The sequence below is a fragment of the Xenopus laevis genome, chromosome 4L, assembly GCF_017654675.1.
Source record: "Xenopus laevis strain J_2021 chromosome 4L, Xenopus_laevis_v10.1, whole genome shotgun sequence".
Classification (NCBI taxonomy): Eukaryota; Metazoa; Chordata; class Amphibia; order Anura; family Pipidae; genus Xenopus; species Xenopus laevis.
Window position 1 is genome coordinate 127,234,341 of NC_054377.1, and position 16,765 is coordinate 127,251,105.

General features: G+C 40.3%; 1 protein-coding gene across 1 annotated transcript in view; it reads right to left on the reverse strand.

Annotated features, from left to right (window-relative positions):
- dnah1.L (dynein axonemal heavy chain 1 L homeolog) overlaps positions 1–16,765 on the reverse strand; it is an 83,967-nt gene that overhangs the window by 11,360 nt on the left and 55,842 nt on the right. The window contains exons 50-65 of the mRNA XM_018258993.2: positions 15,493–15,701; positions 15,229–15,400; positions 14,953–15,144; positions 14,736–14,846; positions 14,288–14,473; positions 13,145–13,336; positions 11,807–11,974; positions 11,189–11,380; positions 9,212–9,343; positions 3,259–3,384; positions 2,914–3,033; positions 2,679–2,828; positions 2,436–2,596; positions 1,406–1,631; positions 678–873; positions 155–306 (exon numbers count right to left, since the gene is read on the reverse strand). Coding sequence (XP_018114482.1) covers positions 155–306; positions 678–873; positions 1,406–1,631; positions 2,436–2,596; positions 2,679–2,828; positions 2,914–3,033; positions 3,259–3,384; positions 9,212–9,343; positions 11,189–11,380; positions 11,807–11,974; positions 13,145–13,336; positions 14,288–14,473; positions 14,736–14,846; positions 14,953–15,144; positions 15,229–15,400; positions 15,493–15,701 — 2,685 coding nt within the window. The remainder of the gene's footprint in view (positions 1–154; positions 307–677; positions 874–1,405; positions 1,632–2,435; positions 2,597–2,678; positions 2,829–2,913; positions 3,034–3,258; positions 3,385–9,211; positions 9,344–11,188; positions 11,381–11,806; positions 11,975–13,144; positions 13,337–14,287; positions 14,474–14,735; positions 14,847–14,952; positions 15,145–15,228; positions 15,401–15,492; positions 15,702–16,765) is intronic.

Consider the following 16,765-nt stretch of genomic DNA (forward strand, 5'->3'; position numbering starts at 1 on the left):
TCTAAGACCAATGGCTCTGCCTCCTCAATACATAAGGCATTATCTGACCTTTAAAGTATCTGCACAGAAAGTACATATATTTTTCTTCTTTAGAGACACTTTAGCTTCCTAAGGAACATGAGGCCATAGTTCTGTTAGTAGCTAATTTTCTTACCATGTGGATAAGGCCTTGGTTCATAAGAATTCGCACACAGAGCAGGAAGGAGAACATGAGCTTGTGCTTCTCAAAGAGACTTCGACATACATTACAGAACAGGCTGAAGGTGAAATATGTATTTATATTCACAATACGTTTCTCCACGGTTTCTGAAGATAAAGAGATTAGAATTTCCATAATGTTAACAGACAGTCATTCCAGGTTTAGCCCTCTCTGGACAGAAACTTCTAGTGAGTACATGCCTCTTGCGTTTCTAATATAAGAATACAGTTTAGGCAGGCCAATTTAAAGTAGCAACAACAAAATTTGCTGTCTTACAAAGCATTTGTTTTCAGATGGAGTCAGTGACCCCCTTTTGAAAGCTGGAAAGAGTCAGAAGAAGAAGACAAGTAATTCAAAAATGATAAAAAAGAAAAAATGAATTTAAAGAAATTAAAAAGTTGCTTAGAATTAGCCATCAACTTAACTTAAAGGTGAACCACCCCTTTAAGGGCTGATGACACAATCACTGTTAATTTACCTGCTCTCTCAGAGTTGGCAATAGCTGCTATGAAGATGCCCAGAAACCACTCCAGTGAATACTGATACATAGGATCAACATTTGACAGATCTGATACACAGAAGAAAAGTATCTGTGTTCTTACAGCAACAGGAACATACTGACGCCTTGTAATGTCTATATCCCGCTCAGTTTGCTCGGCCACCTGCACCTTGACCTGTGAGCAAAAGAGTATTGTTTACTTGTAAAATTTACACTGACACCTGAAAAAAATGTCATTCATTTCATTTTTTTTGGAATTCCATGACTATATACTGTAAATGCATGAGAGGCTAATGGTCAATTTTATTAATTTCCACAAATAATTGTTATAAGGCATATACCAAGAGCTGATCTGCAGAAATGGTAAATTAAATAATTGGCCAGAAACCACTGTGAGGACATGGTAATCATTATATCTTGCAGTTGGGGTATTAAAGGCATGACGCCTTCGCATAATAGTTTTCAGGTACCCACACACACAGTGGAGAAGAGGGGGTAAATAATTTTTTTGTACTGTGTATGCATTTACACAAAGTAATTGCTAGGAGCACAAAACAGAATGTGCTAGCTAAACACCCAACTACATATAAGACACTCTAGAAACAACAAAACATAATCTGCAATCCACTGATGCAAATGAGAGATAATTAGTCATCAATTTATTTCAGTTAAATATATTCACATGGCTGTCCATTGGCCTGTCTCACCTTAATCTCCCCAGCCTTCTGCTTGGAGGCTTCTAAGACCTTGATAAGATCCACGTCATCCACAGGATTCCCCTGAGAGGTGCTGAGACGCAGCAGAATCTGATCCTCAATATCTTTTAACTCTTGTCTCATTTTGGCATTTGACAGGATTAGCTGATTTTTAGCTTCTTCCAAGTCTGGGCGCTCCTCAGCTACCACCTGCCCAAGGAGTTGGTCCTCAAGGCCACTGTGCCACAACACAAAAGAAAAACAATAAGTTCAGCATGGTGTGTCACATAAATCCGGGAAAGGAGTTAGAATTACTACTGTACTGTATTTTCTCGGTTCATAATTTGACATTGAAAATGTATACTTCATTTCGTCTAGTTTAAAGGAATTCTTCAGTGTAAAAATAAAAACTGAAAAAAAAGAAAAAAAATGTTTCTAATATAGTTAGTTAGCCTTAATTGTAATGTATAAAGGCTGGAGTGACTTTTTTTTTACACTGAACTGTTCCTTTAATAGAGCTGAAATGCATGTTGATGATATTCTAGAGAAGATGGTGTTTCCATTTCAACACATTGTTTTGTCCAGCAAAATAAAATTTCTTGAGGAGCATGGGGTAACACTGAACATCAATTTGTCCAAAAGCATGTAAGTCTATTTCTATATCTAATATTGTTAATGGGTTTTTTCTAATTTAATAACCACAGATCCTTATAATCATATGTATGCACCGGTTAAGTCTTCACAGTGCTAAATTTAAATGAAATAATTAAGAGCTAATTTACTTATATAGGTGTTAAAATGGGACAGTGTAATTCCATCAAAATCTACACTTAATCTTGTAATTAGAAGATGAAAGCAAAGATCTGACTAATTGCTATGGACAACTGTGCTGCTAAAATAGCCCTGTATCAACTGTATGCCTGACTAATCAAGCTAAGTTAAAATTAAAGGCAGAACCACAACATCCGGCCCACTAGACCACCATGGTAAGCCCTCACACATTCCTGCAACAGTATCTGATGTCAGAGCATTCTTTTCTCACCTTGGAGACAAAGTGAAATTGATGAGTGTAACCTTAGTGCATATTTCAGGTGGATAATGAGGGTTAGGGAGCTTGGTTGTGATGTACATTCTAAAGTCATCATGATATGGAATCACAGCATCTCCTAAGCGTAGCACTGTGCTTCCCTGTTGCTTGTATGTCTGTAAAACAAGTAAAAAGAGAGAACATATTAGGAGACAAAGGTAACAAAGAAAGAGATGTCTTTAAAAAGTTTTAACTTACTTGTTTGAGCAACACAGGCTCCAAAGCAGGATCCAGCTCCTCTCCGACATTCTCCAGCATAAAGGGCTTCCCAAAACGGATTGCGTTTTCCAAGCATCTTAGAAAGTCGCGATCGCTGAGCTTCGCTACCTCCAGACCATTGTCCTTCTCCTACAAGGAATAAGTTTTAGCCTGAACACAGACATATACTGTTTATATGCCTATTAGACCCTCCCATTCAGCTAAAGCAACTTACCATGTTTTTGATCCATCTATTAGCTTGTCCCTGAGGATCAATGCAGTGAGACCAGCATTGCGAATATTGTGTAATGACTCCATTCTCCACTGATAATGTATCATTTGGAAGCCCTGCAATCTAAGATGGAACAACAAACTGTGTATCACACTACCATCCTAGGGCTACATTCTGCATCTTTATAGTTCTACAAATAAATAATTATAATCTAAACTAACTAAATTTACACTTTGAACAATGTTTCACTAACCGTTCTCTGATTCAGAAATGCTATAATAGCAGGAAATTGGCTTATATCCTGGTGCCAGCCCTATATTTAGCCCAGTTCACTCTGGTAGTGCCTACCTGCCAGGAACGGATTTTAACAGGGTCACCCAGTGTTCCTATAAGGGATGGCTCCTGTGAGCAGGGAACTTTTAGCTCGTTTAGCCTCTTAGTCCACTGGTTAAAGAGAGAAATCCGATAGGGACCCTGTAGATAAAAAAAATACATGTTAACCTTATCGTAAGCCTTGAAAAATTGGGTTCGTCCCAGTATGTGTATATCATTTTACCAATTTGTTTGCTCATTATAGCCAGCACTTAATAAGAAAAGATTTAGTAAACTGTAAACTGTGATACTCACCGTTAAATCTCTTTCTCTTCAGTCGCTTGGGGGTCACAGGAACAGTGGGGTATAGCTAGTATCACTAGGAGGCAGGACACAACAAAATGAATAACTGGCTCCTCCCCCACTGGCTATATCCCTCCAGTGGGCGGAGCCCTAATCAGTTTGTACCAAAGAAGGCAAAAAACGTGACCCAATAAATTTAATAATACGGCTCTATGCAAACCATGCCTAAGAAAAACAGCGGGCCTCCAATCAGGGAGGGAAGTCCTATGTCCCCCAAGCGAAGAGAAAGAGATTTAACGATGAGTATGACAAAATCTCCTTTTCTCCAGTGTCTGCTTGGGGGACAAAGTAGGGTGGGCAAGAGGCCCTATGTGGATGAGACCACTGCGGCTTGTAAAACATTTCTGCCAAAGCGTGTCAGGTGGCCCAAAAGTGTCAAAATGGTAGCATTTAGTAAAGGAATGGATAGATATCCATGTTGCTGCTTTGCAGAGTTGTTCTGCTGAAGCCTGGTTCCTGAAAGCCCAAGATGTACTCATTCCCCTGGTAGAGTGAGCTTTTATCTTGTCCGGTGGTGTTTGGCCTTTTCCATCTAGAAATGGCAGCCTTAGTAGCTGCCTTGCCTTTTCCTGGTCCATTAGGCAGGATAAACAAAGAATCTGACTTCCGGATATCCTTTACTCTGTGCAGGTAAAACATGAGAGCCCTGACCGGATCCAGTAAGTGCAGAGATTTCCTTAGGATTAGCCGGAGATGGACAAAACGTTGGAACTGTAATTTCTTGGTTTAGATGAAAAGAATAAACTACTTTTGGGAGAAAAGAAGGCACTGTGGGAAGGACTGCTCTATTCTGGTGAAAGGAAATGAATGGGGATCTGCATGATAGGGCACTGAGCTCTGAAACTGACTCTGCTGTTGCTATCGCCAGTAGGAAGACTGTCTTCCATGTGATCCATTGAAGTGAAACTGAGGCCATTGGTTCAAATGGTGAATGTTGCAGTGCCTTTAGGACCAAGGTAAGGTCCCAGGTAGCTACAGGAGCCCTGAATGGGAAAGCTATGTGAGCCACCCCCTGCAAAAAAGTTCTGACATCTGGCAGAAGTGCTAATCTTTTCTGAAAAAGAACTGATAAGGCTGAAACTTGAGACTTAATAGATCCAAGAGATAGACCCAATGAAAGCCCTTCCTGGAGGAATTCTAACAAGTTAGGCATTGAGAATACCTCAAAACTATTCTTATGTCGTAGGCACCACTGGTGGTAAATCGCCCACACCCTGTGGTAAGTCTTGGCCGATACATCCTTTCTTGCTGCTCGCATGGTATGTACCACTGCCTCCGAAAAACCTTTCTGTTTCAGTATTCGGGTCTCAAAAGTCACGCCGTCAAATTGACACTGGCTGGGTTGGGATGTCGTATTGTCCCTTTTTGAAGAAGGTCTGGTTGGACAGGTAAGGTCCTGTGCTGTGTGGCCCTCTAGGACCACTCCCCATCCACAAGACTTGCGTCTGTTATGAGCAGTCTCCACTGAGGCTCACCTAAGTGCTGGATGGTGGAAAGGTGAGATGTCTGTAACCACCAGAGGAGGTATATTCGAGTCCTGTGCGACAGTCGGATTCTCTGGAACAGTGACTTCTGCTTCCAGATTGCGAGTATGTTCCATTGAAACTCCCTGAAATGGAACTGGGCAAAGGGAATTGCTTCTATTGTTGAAACCATTACTCCCAGAACTTTCATACAAAATCTGACTGAGTGTTTGGGTTCCACTAGAAGGGACTTGACAAGTGACTGCAGATGTAGAATCTTCTCTTGTGAAAGAGAGATTTTCTGTGTCGACATGTCGAATTGCATCCCCAGAAACACCATGGACTGACTGGGCGTCAGGGAGGACTTTTCCCAGTTGATGCCCCATCCAAGCTCCTGCAGCTTGAGACTTTTAGTGATTGCCGTGCCTCCTGTAATGAAGGTGCCTTGATTAACAGGTTGTCCTGATAAGGCGTAATCAACACTCCTGTGTTTCTGATTTCCGCTGTGACTACTGCCATTATCTTTGTAAAAACCCTCAGAGCTGATGTTAGCCCGAACCGGAGAGCTGTGAATTGGAAATGTCGGTTTTGAACAGCAAAACACAAAAATCTCTGATGCAGAGGGAAAATTGGCACATGTAGATAGGCATCTCTGATGTCGAGAGATGCCAGGAATTGACCTGGACTCATTGTCGCAATAATAGATCTCAGGGATTCCATTTTGAATCTTCAAGGACAAATAAACTTGTTGAGCTCCTTTAAGTCCAGTACTGGACGAACCGAACCTTTTTGGGAACCACAAACAGGTTGGAGTAAAAACCTCGGAATAATTTGGCTGGTGGAACCGGTGTAATTACTTCTGCCTGAAGGAGGGATGCTAACACCTCCTGAAACGCCTTTCACTTTGATATTTCTTGCGGCAGCCTTGACATAAAAATTTTTGAGGGGGTAGTGACGAAAATTCTAGATGATATCCCTGAGTCACGACTTCATGAATCCACGAGTCTTGTGTGATTGTAAGCCAGACGTTTGCCCGGAGGAGGGGGTATTTTGTCATGCTGAAGTAGATTTGTCTGCCGGTCTGGAGACTGGCTTGTGATTCTGCCATGAAGATTTGGGGTTGTTTCTAAAACGTCCTAGAATGATTGCCGAGGTGGAGACTGTCTGGGATTTTTATTTTGTGAGGGGCCAAAAAATTGTCTTCTGCGAAAGGAAGATCGTGCTTTAGGCTGTGGTAATAAGGTACTCTTGCCCCCTATGGCTTGACTGATAATCTTATCAAGGTCAGGACCAAAGAGTAGTTTGCCTTTAAATGGTATAGAAGTTAAGGACTTCTTGGACGACATGTCAGCTGACCATAGCTTCAGCCAAAGAGACCTGTGTGCAGCCACTGACAGAGCTGATGTTCTGTTGATCACCTGAGCCGCATCAAGTGAGGCTTCACAAATGTAATCATTTGCTTCCTTGATTTGGGATGCTAATTGAGACAATTCATGACGTGGGGCTCCTAAAAGGATAGCTTGGAGAAGTGACTCTATCCACGATTGGACGGCCCTGCTTACCCACGCTGTGGCCAAGATTGGCCGAAGAGAAGTGCCTGAGGCTGAGAAAAGAGAGTGAAGAATTCCCTCTATCTATTTATACATATGGTCTTTAAAAGAGGAAGCATCCGGAACTGGAACTGCAGTGTTCTTGGAAAGCCTTGAAACTGGGGCATCCACTGATGGCGGAGAAGCCCATTTTTCTGTATTGTCTGCCGAAAACGGGTACAATGTTAGGAATCTGCGGTTGGCTTGAAAAAGACATTCAGGCTTGTCCCATTCATGTTGAACTATTTGGTCCAGCTGAGCGTGAGTAGGAAAAACAGGTGAAGGCCTATTGTTGCGCTTGAATAGGGATTTGGAATTATCAGAACTGCTGCCAGGTTTTTGAAGCTTACCAGCTAACCACACTAGCACAGAGGCATTGAAGCTTCTGGTAACTCCAGCAATAGTTGCGCGATACCTCACGCACTTACAAAATGGCGTCGTGTCTGGCACGAACCTTTTAGCGCGAACAGGAGTACCCCTGCGGTTACTGAGGAGACCACTCAGTCTCGCAAACTTTGAAGCCTCTCCGTGATATATAGGAGTGGTATAGTGGCAACCGCAGTCTTCCTCCCCCTCTACTATGCTTTGTTTCCTTGGCAACAGCAGCGTAACCGGCCCATAGCAATTACAATAAAAACTGCTGCTTCAATTCGTAAGGGGATTAGAGGAAGGCTTGCTGAATATAGCCCCAGGGAGAATGTATACTCACCACCACAGTGGGGGAGTAAAATTGAGTAGTCTCCTGACCAACCGCACTCTCTACCTGCAAGGTGAGAGAGAGAGAGTAAAATACGATAGGTTGGTTGGTCTGTGTCAATGGAAACCAGTGACCCCAGGGACAGTCCCACGATGGGAGAATCTAACAGACAGCCTACACAGTGTAGGTGTCCTGATAACTCCTTTTCAATACAGGAAAACAGAGGACGTTCTAACCTCCTGAGGACACAACTAAAACTGATTAGGGCTCCACCCACAGGAGGGGTATAGCCAGTGGGGGAGGAGCCAGTTATTCATTTTGTTGTGTCCTACCTCCTAGTGATACTAGCTATACCCCACTGTTCCTGTGTCCCCCAAGCAGACACTGGAGAAAATCAGCTGTTACATGATGTGACAGCATACCAAGGACAGGGTCTACCAATGACAAATGCACCCTCTTAACTTTTAGTATGATGTAGAGAATGATATTCTGAGACAATTTGCAATTGGTTTTCATTTTTTATTATTTGTGTTTTTTTAAATTATATCACTTTTTGTTGAGTATCTCTTCAGTACGGAAAGTCAACAGATGTTTGGTTCAAACTACCCTAGTAACCAGGCAGTAATTTAAATGAGAGACTGGAATATGAAAAGGTGAGTGACTGAAAAGATAGATTAGAAATAAAAAGAAGCAACAACAATAAAACTGTAGCCTCACGGACCAAAAGCTATTTGGCTGCTGAGTAGTGACCCCCCATTTTAAAGCTGGAAGGAGTTGGAAAAAAGAGGCAAATCCCCCTGGGATCCTAGGATTCACAGTACGCACAAACAAACTATACATGTTAGGTCACATGAGCCAATAAACAGACAGAGTTCTCTCTTTTGCTTCCACGCTTCTTCCTGTTACAGTAAGGGTTGTAGCATTTCTGGTCAGGTGATCTCTGAGGCAGCACACAGACCATCACAAAATGGTGGTTCAAGGCAAGAGGTTTAAAAGGAAATATATATATAATATATATAAATATATATACCAGTTTGGTAGGATTCTTTAAAATGACACTTAATATGATATAAATCTATTGCTTAAACAGGTGGTTCACCTTTAAGTTAACTTTTAATATGTTACAAAATGGTAAACTCTAGTCAACTTTTCAGTTGGTCTTTTTTTTATAGTTTTTGAGTTATAATATATATTCTTCTGACTCTTTCCAGCTTTCAAATGAGGGTCACTGACCCCATCTAAAAACATGTCCAATTGTACATATAAGATAATAATTTCATTACTGATATGGTAATTGGGACCTTAGCAACCAGATTGCTGAAATTGTAAACTGGAAAGCTAATAAATAGACAGCTAAATATCTTAAAAACCACAAATGATAAAAACTGGAAACCACTTGTAAATTGTCTCAGAATATCACTCTCTAGAACATACTAGAAGTTAATTTAAAGGTGAACGACCCCTTAAAGTATTCGTTTTGGGGGTATAGTTTTCCTTTAACTTAAAGGTGAACAACCCCTATAGAAAGTCATTTCTGAGACCAAATACTCACCACTAAGAAGAGCTGAAAAATTATGTCCACTTGTACAGATAAGATAATCAATACCTATTTTTGGGGAAGGGTTTATGTGGATCCAGATATTATATTATATATCAATTCTATGCACTGCAATTCTTAACACAAGACTAAATATGTTTTTAAACACCATCTCTCTGCTCATCTTTCTGCATAATTGAGGTTTCCTTTTGCACAGCATTAGAAGCTATGATATCAAATTTGAAAGCAAAAAAGAAATAGTGCATACAGGTTTTCACCAAAATGATTTGATTTAGTAAAACTAAAAAAAAAACAGTGTGATGACACGACTGTGCCTTACCGTGAAGGGTCCAAGATAGGCCAAGAAGCCTGCGCACAGTAGCAGGTCTCCGGTTACATTAACTAGCAGGTTTTCCAGACTTAGAACTGTATCTTGCCAGCGCTGGCGCTCGTCAGATAAACCAGTTATGAGCTGACCATAAACATTGGAGAGAAGGTGTTTCAGAAGCAATAAAGACAATGTGAAAAGATAGAAGACTGACATTCAGGGTTATAGTAATATAGTAAAATCTCAAAATTCGAAAACTCGAAATTTTAGAGAAAAAAACCCTTAAATTTTTCATGATTTATTATACCCCGATGCTGCAAAAAGCCCGAATCCGTTAATCCTCCATATAAAACCTGTTGAGGTCCTGTATAAGTCAATGGGAGAGACACCTTTCCCAAATTGTAATTATCAGGGCCTTCGGTGGGATTAGTCCGAAAATCTGACTTTTTCTGGGTTTTCATGAAAAAACTTGAAAAAATTTGTACGATTCAGGTTTTTGCTCGATTTTATCTGGTTTTTTTCACGATCCAATTTATTCTAGTTATTTTATTAATAAATAAGGCTAAATCGGCCATGGGAGTTTGGGCAAGCTGTTTGTATTGGAACAATAATGAGATTTGTTCGGATTTTAGTAAATAACCCCCATTAAGGGGCATATTTATCAAGGGTCGAATATCTAATTTAAAAAACTTCTAAATTCGAATTCAAAAAGACCAAATGAAATTAAGTCGAAGTTTTTTCTTGATTGAATAGGTCAGAATCGAGGTAACAGCACGATTAAATTAGAATCAAATCAAAACTTAGATTTTTCAAAGTTCACCAATTGAATCCAAATAGGTTCTTTTTATCAAATTCGAATCGAATTTGGACTATTCCCTAGTTGAAGTACACAAAAAATAACTCCAAATTCGAATTTTTTAGATTCGAAAATTCACCTCGACCTTTGATAAATCTGCCCCTAAGTGTGCAGAAAGAGAAATAGGCACAAGGAGGGGCAAAAATGCTTGATACAATTCTAACATAATGCTTGAGAAAGCATGCAAACACAAGAAAGGGTGCAGAAATGCCCTAAAGAGACATGCAAACAGGAGAGGTACATCCCTTGGCTGCACATAAAAACTTGCCTGTACTGTAGGCAATAAATACAGATTTGCTCTAAATTCATTTTCTAGAAGTTAGAAATAGTGGGTGGCAAAGTTGGGGTGGTTGTGCATAGCAATATATTTTACCACCTTTTCAGAGGAACAACTAGGAAATAGGCAAATAACAGCAGAATACTAAAACAGTATTTATCTTTTTTCCATGTGTATGTAGATCTGATGCTTTAACTTGCCTACTATTTTCTATTTGTGCTAGGGATGCACCGAATCCACTATTTTGGATTCGGCCGAACCCCCGAATCCATTGTGAAAGATTCGGCCGAATACCGAACCGAACCCTAATTTGCATATGCAAATTAGGGGTGGGAAGGGGAAAACATTTTTTACTTCCTCGTTTTCTGACAAAAAGTCACGTGATTTCCCTACCGCACCTAATTTGCATATGCAAATTAGGGTTCGGATTCGGTTCGGCCAGGCAGAAGGATTCGGCCGAATCCGAATCCTGCTGAAAAAGGCCGAATCCTGGCCGAATCCCGAACCGAATCCTGGATTCGGTGCATCCCTAATTTGTGCCCATGGTATCTCAGTAACTTTTGTAAATGTATTTTAATGTAATATTGTTGGCAATAAAAACTGTCTTTTAACAAAAGTACCCTGTTCTCAGTACAGGTATGGAATCCATTATCCGGAAACCTGTTATTCAGAAAGCTCCAAATTACGGAAAGACCTCAAGTCCCGAGCATTCTGGATAACAGGTCTCATACCTGTATAATTTTTAGCTAGTTTATATCGGTGCCTTCAAGTAACCCTTCACTGAGCACCTTGGCTTTTGCATTTCCCATTTATTTTGATGTGTTACTTCTATATGGGTTTGTATTACAGTCAGTACCTTGTCAGCACGACCTAACTTTTGCTCGCACTGCTCGCATTTCTGCTCTAGCTCTTCTTTTTTTGATACACAGTCTCTGTATTTGGCTTGCAAGGTGGCAATTCCATCCTCTACATCTCTAAGACGTGCTTTTGCAGCATCTAAAATTTTCTGTGTTACTGCCAGGTCCTCTTGTGCTTCTCTTAGGGCTTGCTGTAAGAAAAAATATTATATGGTTCATTTTGTGTGCAACTTTCAGCATCTGTTCTGGTCATGTCTGATTAAAACTTAATATCTGTTACTATACCATGTTAATCTAGTGTTAGGTGACCAAGAAACATGAGAGCAGAATCACATTCACTAAAATATTTTCTCAACATCTCCTGCTCTCATCATTCTATCCCTTCTTCTCATATTACTCATTCTGTTGTCTTACTTCTCTTCTGCCCACTTTATACCCCCTTGCTGTGCCCTTTCATCTGCTTCTCCTCCTTCACTGTCCTCTTGTTACTTTTCCTTCTTCCAGTCATCTTACCCAATGTCTCACCCTCTTTCCTCTTTTTTCCTACTTTTCACAGTATCCTCTCTTTATACTCATTGTCAGACCTTATCAAAAATCATTTGCTTTATCATACTTACCCTTTTAGGTTCTACACCTCGAGCAACAAAGTGATACATGTGCATGGCACGCACCCACTGACAAATAGAGGTACAGGCTTTGGAAACACGGGCTATAGCTGCTGGCTGAAACTCCTCATTGTCAATGTATGGCTGGATGGCTTTAATGACAGCATCAGGAATATTATCCTATATTGGCAAGGTAAAAAACAGCTTGTCAGTATGTATCATTTTATTTCCTGGTTATACCTGATTTCTGTAAATCTTGTATTCTCCATAAAATTGTTTCTTTCCCGTTCATACTTTCACTACAGCTTTTAGTAATCCCATGTTTTTACTTAGCTTTCTTCAAAAACACAACTCTTTGCCATCCACACATTCATTTCTCTCTACTGTAAAGCTATAGTAAAATGAGTGGCAACGTTACTCTAACTTGTAGCTTTATCCCAATATGTGCTCTGGATGAGGCCACTTATTCTCAGGGGTTCAGCCCTCGCAAGGGTTTGGAGTCAGGGTGTAACAAATTTTATCAGTGGTATTGATAAATAAAGTTCAGTTTGAACAACTGAACTGATTTATTTAGAACAGATCCACATGGGAGAATAGAGCAACGGTACAGAATCTAAATACAGTAGTAAATACATATTCACAATGCAGACCAATTGTAGAGCCTTCCGTGCTTGAGAGGGGAATATCAGTCCACCCAGAGTTTCTCCTTTTTCCTTTGGGGACACCTCTTATGTGGAACCAAGGTGGAAATCTATCTAGTCTGTCTCTGGTTCCCTGACTAGGCAACAATGCCCTTGGGACCTAATCCCTTCTAATAGTCCTCAGTGGAGCCAAGAGTTGCTGATTTAGGTAGCCCTAATTTGTCTTTCTCTCCTAGAGAGACTGGTTACAGGATCTAGCTACCCTTTACTGCACAAATACGGACTCCACGGGAGATGTCAATCCACTTAAGAGTGTCTCTAGCAAAGACCTCTGGCAAAAAGCCCTGAGATTGCATTGTACAGTCATTATATATTATTACATAGTGCCACCTAGCTGTGGGATAGGTGGGATAACTAGAGGTCATGCTGTGACCCAGGTAATGGGGAATTACTCCCTTCATTAGACTAAGTCCCCTCTGTGCCCAGGGTTGCCACCAGGCCGGTATTTTACCAGCCTGGCCGGTTAAAATTATGGTTTATCCCAATGTTATTAATAGGGAAAAAAGTAAATAGGAAGGCCGGTATTTTTTTCCAGAAAAGCTGGCAACCCTATCTGTGCCCAATCTTTAGGAGAATGCAAAATACATGGGGAATACATTTATCAGTCCCCTTCACTACCATGCTGCTTTCAGCTACTGTTGTACCTCACCTTATCAAACTTAAAGAGTCCCTCCAAGAATTTTCCAGGGTCTTGTAGTAGTCCCTTTCCAGGTTCCCAGTAGTCATCTATCTTGCTTCCTGGCTTGTCACCTGCCACTTTCTTTGGCTTTATACCTTTCATAATGCAGACTGCTTCAATAACCAGTTTCACTCCAACCGGGGGGCGCTGCATGGCTCTCACCTTAAAGAAGCAAAGTGAAAGCATTGGTATTGGATACAGGAATGCATTAAAGTGCTTAAACAATACTTATAGGGTGGTGGTTTGGCTATCCCTGTGCTACACAAGAAATGTATGGATACTACTTACCTGCACATGATAAATATTATAATACAACTGTATTTTGAACTAATTATCATTAGTCATATTCGCAGAGAGATGGGGATAATACATTTTTAACATTGTTTATAATCCAGTGAACTGTTTTTGTTCCACCATACCATTTATTAAGGTTCGAGTAGTTTTTTCCACGAGATTTCAAGTTTGTTTTTGTCAAAACTCACATTTTCAGGTTAAACAAAAATTTGAATCGATCAAGTTAAAAAAAACTTAAATATTCGAGATTTATTATACCCAGAATCTAGAAAATAGCTTGAATCTGAAAATACACCACCGAAAACCTGTCGAGGTTTGAAAAGATTAACAGACTGCTTCATGTTCAAGTGTTTTTCAGAGGGTTTTGCATTTTGCACCGAAAACTTTTCTGGTTGTAGGTCTCGAACTCGCAGAATACGGTTTTTCACATAATAGTTTTTTCATAAGTAAGATACCATTCGAGTTTCGAGTTCATTCGAGGTAAAAAAAACTATAACACTCGACCTGTGATAAATAACCCCCTTAATTATTGGTTTTTATCAAGCTTTGTGGGTTTGTTTTGTATTAAGTATCCCGCCTGAAAACTATGTTCTTGTGCCCCCAAACTAGGAAAGGTGTTATAACAACAAGCGCCTTACTGGTAACAAAGGCTTTGCCATTTATATCTGCCTCAGCATAACTAATATTCTCACAGCTGTTTATTTTCTACCATTCTCTTGTTGAGATCATTCCATGTTCTTAGTGCTCAGCATACAAGCCTCATTCATTCACAATCAGCTTCACCTGACACAATAACCCTCTTTTCAAACCTGTGCCCACCTCAGTGACATCATTCTTATTGAGAGATTTCAGACTGGCAAGAGCAGCGTCCAGTGCAGGCAATGCTTCATCCAGATCTTTTTGAGCATCATCTGCAATTGCCTGTGCTGTCTGAGCTTTTTCTGTAGCTTTAGCCTCCTCTACCTGAACTGAGCCTCGAGTGGCCTCAGCTATCACCGTATCTTCCTAACAAGAAAAGAGAGGAGAGAAGGAAAGTGAGATATGATGGGACTGGTCATGAGCAGATAGAAATGAGATGGCAAGTATTGACAAACAATGAGTGCACTCACGGCAATATATCACAGGCATGGAAAGACATATGAGAGAAGGAATAGAAAGAAACACATAGTTAGCACTAAAATAAATAACACAGTTTATGGTGACTTGTACAAAGATATATTGATCGCCGACATTGGATAAAGCAGAATGATTATAGGGTACAGAGCACCTGAATCTTTTGCATTGTAGTCACTGTGTCCTGTGCTGCTTCTTCCAATAGAGGGCGCATCACCTCTAGCTCTTCCTGCATCTTTGCAACATCCTCAGCTGTGGTAAGGAGCTAGAACAAAAACAGAGACAGATGAAAAACACTGGAAGACAACAAAGTTGTATATACAAAAATAATGTGGAAAGTGGGGTGAATATTGAAGAAAACAGTTCTTTACCTTGTCCAGGCCACTTTTCATTCTATCTTTCGCAGTTTTTATCTCCATTAATTTCTTGCCAATTAGTTTTGAGAAGATGCCAAGCAGCTCAAGATAACTCTTCGGCGTGATATAGTTATGCCGGGAAAGCTCTGCCAAGTATTGCTTGGACTTCACACCCACTGACTGGTGGATATCAACACACATCTGGATCTATAGGATGGTGACAGAATGTTAATATACAAATTGTTTTCCACCAATGGGCCCCACAGTGCAAGATACAGAAATGTAACTCACCATTCCTGGGATAATGTCTTCCCTGGATTGCAGCTCTGGAATTTCATTGAGGAATGAGGAGGCCACTGACTGCAAGGCTTCTGCTGGCCACTCATCAAACCAGTCAATTGTGCAGCAGGTGACCAGAGAGGGGAACTGTCTGAGGCGAGACCGGAATACTTCCCCAATTGGGCTAAGTGGAAAAATAAATATTATTTTACAGGTTGTATGAACAATAATGCATCAGAGGCAACGTTTGTAGCATCACCCAAAGCAAAATATTACCTCATACACAACACAGTATGGATGTTACCCCTCACTCTGCGGGTGTATGCAGCCATTAGGTTGGCTTTGGTTGGCTGCTGTCCCATGTCTTGCACAACAGGCTTCATGACAGTGACAATCTGGTCCAGCTCATCTGGCCCATACAGGTTGGGAACATCTCCTGAGTTAAGAATGTTGTTTATGTCTTCAAGGAATGATTCATCCTTAATCTACGAAGAATACATCAATGAGTTTATGGACTGCATCTTAGACATGACTGTAACTTGTGGTTTTAAGCATGTGACAGTAATGAGTAGGATTTAATGTCACAGAGAAGGAGAGACGTTTTGTATAGAAAACCTTTGAGATTACAGGTGTGTTTCACTGGCCAAAGCATGAGTGCAATGTGAGAGAGGAGCATATTAAATATGACCATTCCTAAAGTTTGTCTATGAGCCATTTTAGATGTGTTTATTTATGCACATATTCCACAGTGTTTAAAGAGAAAGATTTTCCATAAATTCATCAACCCACACATGAAGAGTATGCCTACAGGACAAAGTAAAGAATTAACTGCATATTTAATACAATGCTGGGAGGAAAAGTAGCAGGGGAGAAGTTTTGGAGTATGTGTTTGTCATGCTAGACTCTGTAATCTCTGTAGGCCATTCAGTTCCAGAGTCAAATGTTGGCACTGGGAAATAAGCAAGAGGAAATATGCCAAACAGGTTGCAATTTTGTGCCAATAAATACACTAGGGATGCACAGAATCCACTACTTGGGATTCGGCCAATTCCCCGAAACCTCGAATGTGCATATGCAAATTAGGAATGAAATACCTACATGAAATGAAACCTTCATGAAAGATTCTGCCAAATACCAAACCGAAGCCGAATGTGCATATGCAAATTAGATCGGAAGGAAAAAAGTGGAAAAACTTTTTTTACTTCCTTGTTTTGTGTCAAACAGTTATGTGATTTATCTTCCCGTTTCTAATTTGCATATGCAAATTAGGAATGGAATACTAATATGCATATGCAAATTAGTATTCCATTCGGACAGGATCAAGGAGTTGGCCAAATCTGAATCCTGCTGAAAAATGGTAGAATCCCGAACCAAACCTGGATTCGGTGCATTCCTAAAATAAATGAAATTAAAAATGTCATGCATAAATGATAGAACTCCAAGTATGTGACGAATCAATTTAAAGTGACATTTGTTGGCAAATGTGTGCTTTCATTTGTAAATGTAACAAGTGAAGACTTTCAAGATAAGATGTAACACACTTGCCCCA